Here is a 10,516-nt window from a genome sequence, read left to right on the forward strand (position 1 = left end):
ACCTAGCTCATGATGCCACAGTTGGGGAATGTTGCATGGGAATCAAAAAAATTCCTACGCACACGAAGACCTATCATGGTGATGTTCATCTACGAGAGGGAGATCAGATCCACATACCCTTGTAGATCGCTAAGCGGGAAGCGTTAAGAAACGCGGTTGATGTAGTGGTACAACTTCATGATCCAAATCACCGTCATCTCACGATCCATCCCGATCTAGTACCGAACGGATGGCACCTCCGCGTTCAGCACACGTATAACTCGATGACGATCTCCGCCTTCTTGATCCAGCAAGAGAGAAGGGGAAGTAGGATAGTTCTCCGGCAGCGTGATGGCGCGGCGGTGTTGGTGATGATCTATTCCTACAGGGCTTCGCCCGAGCTCCGCAGAAATCTAATCTAGAGGAAGAACTATGTGGTATAGGTTTGAGTTGCACGTGGCAAAGTTGTGTCTCAAAAGCCCTAAAACCACCAATATATATAGGAGGAGGGGAGGGGCTAGCCTTGGGTATCAAGGGATCCCCAAGGGCGCCGGCCGAGAGGAGGAGGTGGACTCCCACCCCAATTCGGTTTGGGGGAAGGAGTCCACTCCTTTCTTCCCACCTCCCTCTTTCCTTTTTTTCCTTTGGTTTTTTCTTCTTGTGGCGCCATAGCCCACTTGGGGTGGCCTCACCAGCCCACTAAGGGCTGGTGCGCCACCCTAGTGCTATTGGGCTCACTCCCGGGGTAGGTGGGCCCCTCTCGGTGAATACCCGGAACCCATTCGTCACTCCCCGTACACTCCCGGTAATGCCCGAAATCTTTCCGGTGACCAAATTAAACCATCGTGACGTCCGTGATATCATCCGGGACTCCGAACAACCTTTGGTCACCAACACATATAACTCAACTATACTAAAATGTCACCGAACCTTAAGTATGCAGAACCTGCGGGTTCGAGAACTATGCAGACATGACCCGAGACACTCCTCGGTCAATATCCAATAGCGGGACCTGGATGTCCATATTGGATCCTACATATTCTACGAAGATCTTATCGGTTGAACCTCTGTGCCAAGGATTCATATAATATCGTATAACATTCCCTTTGTCCTTCGGTATGTAACTTGCGTGAGATTTGATCGTCGGTATCTCTATACCTATTTCAATCTCGTTACCGACAAGTCTCTTTACTCGTTCCGTAATACAAGATCTCGTGACTTACACTTGAGTCACATTGGTTGCAAGGCTTGTATGTGATGTTGTATTACCGAGTGGGCCCCGAGATACCTCTCCGTCACACGAAGTGACAAATTCCAGTCTTGATCCATGCTAACTCAACAGACAACTTCGGAGATACCTGTAGAGCACCTTTATAGTCACCCAGTAACGTTGTGACGTTTGATACACACAAGGTATTCCTCTGATGTCAGTGAGTTACATGATCTCACGGTCATATGAATGAATACTTGACACGCAGAAAATAATAGCAATAAAATGACACGATCACATGCTACGTTTATAATTTGGGTCTTGTCCATCACATCATTCTCCACTTATCAAGTGACAACACTTGCATATGGTCAGAAAACCTTAACCATCATTGATCAACTGGCTAGCCAACTAGAGGCTTACTAGAGACATTGTTTTGTCTATGTATCCACACATGTATCAATGCTTTCATTCAATACAATTATAGCATGGATAATAAATAGTTATCTTAAAACAGGAAATATAATAATAACTATTTTATCATTGCCTCTAGGACATATTTCCAACAATGCATGTATGTGTTCATATGGATGAATGTATGTGCATTTATGTGAGCATATATGATTATACTATGTTTAAAAAAATGTGCATGTATTTTAAAAATGTGAACTTTTGATAAATGCTATACAAACAATGTTCACATTATTTTAAAAAAGTTATTCACGCCATTCAAAAAAATGTACGTGAGATTTGAAAAACTGTTCACACATTTAAAAAAATGTTCATGTCATTTTAAAATAAAGAAAAATAATATGTCTGTGTAATATAAATATGTTTAATTCCATTCAATAAAAATATTCACCCTGTATTATATTCTTTTAACATTTATTCAAAAAGATGTTCAACATGAATTTGAAAATGTTCATCATGTATTTAAAAAATGTTTAACATGTAATATTATTTTTTGCGTGTATGCAAAAAAATGAACGTGTAATGAAAAAGTAAGCATATATTTATACAAAAAGAAAAAGAATAAGAAAATGAAAACTAAAAACCCGATAAGAGAACACATGTTCAATCTTAAAATGTTGTGTCGATCCGGTATCTCAGAGGTGCTCGCACGGGTAATGTATGCATATATATATTCATAACGATGAGTGTATGTGCGTGTATGTAAGCATCTATGGTTGCACCGTGTTTAAAGAATGTGCACGTGTTTCAAACAAATTATGATATTTGAAAAAATAGTTATACAAACAATGTTAGCATAAGTTTAAATATGTCTACTAGCACTCAATAAAATGTACGTGATACTGAAAAATGGTCACACGTTTCAAATATATGTTTGTATCATTTAAAAATAATAGATAAATATTTTTGCATAATATAAAACATGTTTCGTACCATTCAATAAACTATTCAACGTGTATTTGAAAATGTTTAAAATTTATTAGAAAAAGTTCAAAGAAGAATTCAAAAAATATACATCATGTATTTGCAAAATGTTCAACGTGTATTAAGAATATACTAAGAGTGCACTAAAAAAAGTACAATATATATTAAAAAATAGACATGTATTTACAAATAAATAAAGGAAAAAACCAAAAACTAGCAAACCGAGTAAGATAACACATAGAAATAGAAGAAGAAGAACAAATGAAAGGTTCTACAACCGATCGAAAGGACCTTTGATGGGCTAGCTTACTATGTCGAGGGCGCACCGATCAGATGCTCCTCTCGTCGCGGACGAGATATAGCAAAATCACTAGTTAAAGGTTACCTTTTACAACGTTCATGTCCGACCTTTTCAAAGGCTGTCAAGTGACACACTACAGATCCACCACTTGTCGTAATCTGAAAGTTTTTTTTCATAGATTCGTGTATTCAAAATATTTTATTTTTTAAATCATGCATCCAAATATGAAACTTTTCTTATTGTTGGATTTCTTGTGCCGGGATCTTTGAAAATATATCTCATGTTAATAGATTTGAGTTGTCTTTTTTATTCACCAAAAAGCTAAAAACTAGAAAATACAGAAACAAAAGAAACAAATACCAAAAGACCAAAAAAGACAAGCGAACACCGGAAAGGCGAAGAAAGAAAAGAACCTGAAAGCACGGTTGCGGTTTTCACTTTCTCTGAAAGCACATAATGTACTTTTCTCTTTTCTTTAAGGAAGCATAGGTTATGCTTACAATGTTGTGCTTTTTGCGGCTCATAGAAGCTGTGTTGGATGTTCTCTTTTTGAGACGTAGTGCTTCTCGTGTTGAAGCACATATTTGTTTTCTTAGAAGTACGATTGTGCTTAGAAAGAATATGTTTTTCTCCAGTGTAAGGAAAGCTGGACAAAGATTGAAAACCCGGAAAAAACATCTAAAAACCAAACGAATGCAGAAATATCTATACCACTACATAGTGTACGAGTTTTGAATTGTAACTAAAGCATCAATCCTAGCCATTGGTCTCCATTATCTAATGGTTGAGGGTTGAAGGATTCACGGTGAACAGTAGCACACAGCTACTTCTGCTGGGTTCTGAAACCATCGCTTCACAACTCCTGCCTGCTCTGTCATTTTGCATTGTCAGGCTGAGACCTAAATACCAGAGTCCACAGATGCATGGTCTGGTCTAGGAGGAGGAAGGAAAAAACATAAGTAAACAATTTATGGGGTCCATCACATACATCTGCCTTTGTTTTCCGGAAAATTCTGGGTGTCACCAGGCTAGGGGAGTTGCATCATATACCAAGTTTCTACTACATAATTTATGCATGCATACATTTCATCATAAAGTGTTGTATACCCATTTTTTTATTTTACAAAAATCATGAATATAATATTGTTAAGACGTGCATTGCACGTGCATACATACTAGTAAAAGTAAAATCCTGAAAAAGGGAGCACTACACAAGGTAGTGGCTGATGGACGCATCATTTGACACGCTTCCAAAACACAAAAATAACCCTTGTGGAAGCCCTCTCAAGATCTAAATGTGACGCTCTTTGCGGCTCGCCTGGACCGGCCCAATTCATGATCGCGAGGTCAAAAAACAGTATAACACGCAAGAACCAACACCTTTCCTAGGATTCGAACCCAGAGATCAAAGTCATGCACGTGATGGGCTAGCCACTGCGACAACCAAGCTCTTGTGCTCTATTTGCCGTGCAATATTAGAAGAAACGGAAGACAACGGCGGAACAATTGAACAAATTGTAAAACTGATTACATTTTTCAAATACAAACAGTTTTCCAAATGTCCCAAACATTGTCTGAAAAACAGGAACATTTTTTGAGATGAATATTTTCTTTTCCAAAACACAAGTTTTGAATTTGCGTTTTTTTGAAAGTGGAAACATTGGAAGCAAATTCCGGAACATTTCTTTGTGCAAAAAAATTGAAAGTGGAAACATTTTTTGAAATTCTGAACATTTTTCAAATTCTGAAACATTTTTTCAAATTTTGGAATAATTTTTTAAATTCCAATTTTTTTTTTCAAATTCTGAAACATTTTATTAAATTCCGAAACATTTTTCAAGTTTCATAACATTTTTCAAATTCTGAAACATTTTTTCAAATTCCGGAACTTTGTCAAATTCCAGCACATTTTTTGAAATTCCGGAACATTTTTACAAATTCTGAAACATTTTTCCAAATGACGATTTTTTTCGAAAATCAAGAACATTTTTAAAACAGAAACAAAAAAAATAAACAAAAAAGAATAAAGAAAACGAAAAAAAACCGGTTCAGAGAATCCGCTAAAAAATCCCAAAATCGAAGAAAACGGACTGAAAACCTGTCCCAAAACCTAGATCGATGAAAGTGTTAACCGACCGGTCCAAACCTCGTCACTCGCTCGCACCTCCTTCGCGAAGCTGCGACTACTTACCGCAGTGAGCGGCATATAGGGAATTCCGTGAAAAACCAAACAAAGAGAAAGATCGCGTGTATTACGGGCCCTAGATCGCGCACAGTACATCATCTATCCTCAGGCCCAGAGTTGTAGAAGGGCTCAAAGCCCCACAAATAAGCTATCAGCCCAACAACAGTACCAACAAACAACGCACTCTCGTCTTCTCCGTCGCCGGGGCAACACGCCGCCGTGCCGCCCCCTCTCGGCCCGTCCGCGCTCGTCACCACGCTTTCCTACCTCCCACCCGCAGGCTTGCGACTTCGTTGTTTGGCGGCTATCTCCGCTCCAATCTGAGTAAGCCTCACCTTCCCAGCTGTTTTTCTTCTTCTTCCTCTTTTAGCGAGGGTTTGGTGCGGTGCCCCCTACGCATTGCTTCGCAACTGGGCGTAAAGTAGCTATGCATCCTCTGCAGCTACTAGATTTTCCAGGTCCTGATTTCAGCGGTCACAAAATGTTCCTGCCCTTCTATGTTGCTTTGCCCCCAAAATTAACTGGTCACGCAGATGCTCCATATAGGTTTATCTATGTGGATGTTTTGGTGTAGTTTCTAAGAAGAACCAGAGCCAAAGAGCATACAAGATTGTATCATAAATGGCCGAGCTGATAGATCATGTTGCGGGCTTGCGGCGAAAGCTTAATTCAGTTCTTCTGAGCATTGCATAATCTAGTCTAATTCGTGTTTTCCTTTTTGTGCGAAACCGAACCTTGCAACAGGAGGACAGGAGTAGGGCCCATGGCGATGGAGATGAGGGCCCGGGAATCTGTAGGCATGTCGGAGGACCTAACACGGGCGATCGCACCTTACGCCACCGCCCTGCACGACGCCTTCCTCCACTCCCATTGCTCCTCGTGTTTCAGGAAGTTGCCATCGCAACCTCCATGTGCCATGTCTTGTATGCCCTGCTGCTCTGTTCAGTACTGCTGCTCAGACTGCTTACGCTCGGATCGTGAAGTGCATTCGTCTTCCGGTGAATGTTACTTCTTCGCCGACCACCTCAAGAAAGCATCTCCATCCTATGTCACTGAAGGCACAAGCGATGTCCGTGCTTCTCTTCGGCTTCTTTATTTTCTCGAGATGCATGCTCTTGTTTCGTCCGATTCAATCAACCGCTCCAGCAGAATTGGTGGGCTTTCAACAATTGGTATTCTGGAAGTTCTGAAGGAAGGTGGGGAGGTTGCCGAGACGATACGGAAGGGAAGCATGCTGATGTCGTCTGCCAGAAAAATGAGGACACAAACTTCTGTTGTTTTCTCCAATGGCTTGACAGTAGAGATAGTGGCATTATGGGCAGTGATGATCAACAGCGTTGAGGTGCAGATTAGTGACGGGTGGGATCTGGGGATTGCAGTTTATGGGCCTAGTTTCTCATGGTTCAATCATAGTTGCTTTCCAAACGCTTCTTATCGTTTTGCTTTGGCTCCACCCAATGAAGATTCTGTTTCAGAAAAACCAGAATACCGTGCAGTCCCTGCTAGCAAAGGGGTTGCTGCAGATGCGGTAAAGGAAATCAAACTACTGCTTTATTTGGTGTATTCTGTACTTGTGCATCCACTATTCTTACAGTCAATCAACTACTTTGAATATCAAATATTTCTGAATTTGGAGTAAGTTATTTGTCTTTTTGTTGGTTGCAGTGGCATGCTTGGCAATTTGAAGAAGATTCTACTCATGGTATTTCTTTCATGTTCATTTATTCTGCAACGTGAGGCAACATTCTGAACCTTTACCCTGACTCTCTTTAGCACTTGGCAAATGTGGTCCAAGAGTTGTTGTCCGTTGTATAAAGCCAATCAACAAGGCGGATGAAGTTTGCATAACATACATTGATCTTCTCCAGACCAGGGTACTGTTTTCTTGCTAAATCCTAGTTTGCACGAGTTTCCAAATACAAGGAGGTCAGTTATCTTAATGTATTATTAGTTGTACAGAATCAAACGAAGGCTCAATTGTTGCCTGAACTGTAATAATGGGCTATAGTGGTCCCCTTGGTATTAGTGTTTACATCAAAATCTCCCTTAATTTTAGATAACCATGCTTAATATAACTCTTTATGCACTTGGGGAAACACTGTTTCTTGTAGAAAAACAGGGCCGCCCTTTGTCCATGTTCATCCAAAACAGAAGTACTTAGATATTGTAATGCAGTTTTTATAGTTTCTAACTTTCTGTTGAGCTGCTGCTGTCGGCAGATGTTCTGATTACTATTTAGTCTTACCATCTGCAAAAGCTATATCTGAATGAAGAACATATCCAGTGCTCCCAAGCCACAGGAGCACAACCAAAAAGCTCACAAAACTCTAAAACTAATCAAGTGGATTAACACAATATAAACTTGTCATGCCACACAATTTCATGTTAAAATCCAATCTGCACATCAGGAAAGAAGAAAAACAGGCAAATTCTGCCATGAATAGCATTTCTCTTCTTCTTTTCTTAGTGACGGTGTGGAATTCATATATTGAAATTTCATGACATACTAAATACACATTGTGTCAATGCACCCAAATTTTCAGAAGTTTTTAAGACAGTTCGGTTGTGCTCCCATGGCTTTGGATCATGCTAGCCAGTAGCCCCACAAGCCTTGGGAGCACCAGATATGTCTTTCATATGAATGCGCACCTTTTTCAGGATGGATTTGCATATTATAAGTAAATTTATGTATGTTATATGTTTCCATTTAGATGTATTGGTGTAGCTATGTTATCTTGGATCTTTTTTTCTGCACACTGTTTGCCTTGGTGAAGTTGTTGTGGTAGACAATGTTTTCCGTGCCTTCCATATAAGTAGGTCAATATGCTTTAGGATATCACAATCCCTCCATTCTTGAATACATGACGACCTAGGAGTTCACACTTAAAGCAAGATGCATGTGGAAAAGAGTCAAAAGACTGAAACATGACCCCTCTTTTATTAGGCCAGTTATTACCTTTCGAAGTTGTCTGTTACTCATAAATGTATTCGAAATAGCCAAAGGGAAGGGTATGAAAGGGAAAATCTGGTGTAAAGTTATCATGAAATGGTAAAATGACATCTATTTAGGAACAAATTTTCGAACTAGAATAACAGGTGTTCAAGAACTGGGGGAGTTCAAGTGTGTTGTTTCTTTTTTGGTTTTCTAACTGTTTGCACATCAAATAAATTATGAGTTACTTCTATTTCCCTACTTTGTCACACTCATAAGTCGGAACTTTTTCTCTTTACAGGAAGCAAGGCATTCAGATCTTTGGTCAAAGTATAAGTTTATTTGTTCTTGTGAGCGCTGTACTGCATCACCAGAATCATATGTGGATTTTATTCTAAATGTAAGAGCCAAATCCCGGAGAAAATATTGTCATCATTTGTTTAAATTTACCATGTACTATCTTGATGCACTTATTATAGTATTGTGCCATATTCCTTTTAGTCAAATAAATTTGATTTTTTACTCTGCTATAAGTTCTTTCTAGCCACTCATATTTTGAGACACTTTTAAATTCCAGTGGCTTGTATGTTTGTAAACTTTGGTGTGTTCTCTCTATCAGTGTGGCTCAACTTACATCTTTGAACTTCTATCAGATATCTCTCATCCCAGCACAGCTTACAAAAAACTATATATTAACCAGTAACTAGTATCAGCGGCATATACATTAACTAGCAACCCTTTTTAGGTAGTTGTGTATGTTGCAGGTTCCTGAAAGTTTACGCTTAAATTTGTATCTTCTGCGAGCTGACATGGTACCCTTCTCAGTGTGACTTCAGGAACTTGAATTCACCAGAGAATGCTGTTATATCTCGAGCAAGCGAGGATTTTGATGATATCTTACAACAGGCAATCTCTGAATATTCATTGGGTGATGACCCCAAAGCCTGCTGTGTTATGATTGAAAGTTTGCTTTCCGAAAACTTGATGGGTGATTTGCAGCAAGTGGAACTTTCACGGAGCAGACATATACTACATCCTCTTCATCATATATGTCTTAGAGCTTATATGACACTTTCGTCTGCTTACCGCTTTCGTGCCCTAGAATCCAATACTGATGGCTTTAAGGGAGAAAACGGTGCTGTTTCTTTCAAAATGGCAAAAGCTGCAGTAGCTTATTCATTTCTTCTTGCAGGAGCTACGCACCACTTGTTCTTATCTGAACGTTCCTTTATGACCCCACTGGCACATTTTTTGTTAAGCACTGGACGGTCCATTTTAGATTTTGTTGAATGTGTAAAGGGAGAGAGAAGGAAAAAATGTATCCCCGAGCTAAGTTTAGCTTCACTTCATGTTCAGCAAGTTCAGGAACACGTGATTCCATGCAGTACCATCAATTCAGATCAACTTGTGAGGAGTTTGGCAAGCACATGTTATCGTTTATCATTTGCAGTGCTGGCCATTTCTTGCGCAAAACTCACCCTGCCTGGAAAAGATAAAGAACCCTATAGACTTCCGTTGGCTTGGGACAGCAATATTTCAGTCTCTTCATCTTTCTGAGGTAGATTCTGCCAACCTTTCTTGTACAGATGGTGTAGCAATTTTCACTGAAGAGCAGAAGGGGTGTATTCTCAACTTAGCTATTTGCTGCATCACCTTTTGCAAATATCTTGCAAATATATGCTATGGTCCACAACATTATCTGGCAAATCATGCTAAAGATCTGCTTGAAGGTATCTATCTAGCACAACGAAGTTGACGTTTGACGTGTTCCATCGTCATTATCGGTGGTTGTGGAGCTTACTTTCAAGATGGTTGCAGGATTAAATGAATATTTTCTTTGTATTTAAGCACAGTTTGCCAATAATGTTTATTCTGATGAACAAAGTTAATGACAATGAGATATTTTGGAGAAGTCTCTGACATGCTTCTGTGGCATTGGTTTCACTTAAGATTCATGTTTCTGTATAACCATGTAGCAGTGTTGTCTTGAAGTCTGTTCTAGCACTCTCTGTCACATTAACATTCTATGGTTGATCCCTGGACCATTCTATTGGTAACCTCCCCCATTATGCAAAAGTATTCACATGCTTTCTGATTAGATGCAGAAAAAATTGTTTATCGGCCATGGAAGAATCATCATCAAACTGGGCCATGAAGATCTTCACCTCAAGTAAAGGTGCAAATAAAACTATTATATTTATGTACTCTTTAGTTGGGGTCAGTTATTGGTGGCTGGTGGCTGGGGGAGGGGCATGGAGGGGATACTCCCATTTTGTAGATTTCTCAAGTTGCATGTTGTTGGCAGCGCACTGCAGAGTCGTGTCATCTAGCAATGATTGAAGATATTTTCTACAATATTCTAGTGAGAAATAATTTACCTTTTTTTTGGTCACAAATTCAAGTATGTCTTGGTTCAGTGAACTGAAGACGACATGTTTGCCTCTTTGATCAAGAATATAATTATTTCAGTCTTTTTTGGGAGCAAAACTGTTAAATGGAAGATGCTCCTTGTAA

At 39.4% G+C, this 10,516-nt stretch overlaps 1 protein-coding gene across 1 annotated transcript; it reads left to right on the forward strand.

The window, feature by feature from the left end:
- The first annotated feature begins 5,215 nt into the window (after positions 1–5,215).
- On the forward strand, positions 5,216–9,914 carry LOC123426719 (protein SET DOMAIN GROUP 41). The gene is made up of 6 exons (XM_045110590.1): positions 5,216–5,394; positions 5,815–6,598; positions 6,736–6,772; positions 6,844–6,944; positions 8,304–8,402; positions 8,828–9,914. The coding sequence occupies exons 2-6, from the start codon at positions 5,834–5,836 to the stop codon at positions 9,557–9,559; spliced, it is 1,734 nt and encodes a 577-aa protein (XP_044966525.1). The 5' UTR covers positions 5,216–5,394; positions 5,815–5,833; the 3' UTR covers positions 9,560–9,914.
- The last annotated feature ends 602 nt before the right edge of the window (positions 9,915–10,516 follow it).

This window comes from Hordeum vulgare, chromosome 2H, assembly GCF_904849725.1.
Source record: "Hordeum vulgare subsp. vulgare chromosome 2H, MorexV3_pseudomolecules_assembly, whole genome shotgun sequence".
Taxonomy (NCBI): Eukaryota; Viridiplantae; Streptophyta; class Magnoliopsida; order Poales; family Poaceae; genus Hordeum; species Hordeum vulgare.

Bases quoted from the DNA above. Each gene is read 5' to 3' on its own strand.
- LOC123426719 (XM_045110590.1), top strand. From the start codon at position 5,834: ATGGCGATGGAGATGAGGGCCCGGGAATCTGTAGGCATGTCGGAGGAC. The intron at 6,773-6,843 runs GTATTTCTTTCA...GACTCTCTTTAG, and splicing joins TGAAGAAGATTCTACTCATG to CACTTGGCAAATGTGGTCCA. The intron at 6,945-8,303 runs GTACTGTTTTCT...TTCTCTTTACAG, and splicing joins TTGATCTTCTCCAGACCAGG to GAAGCAAGGCATTCAGATCT.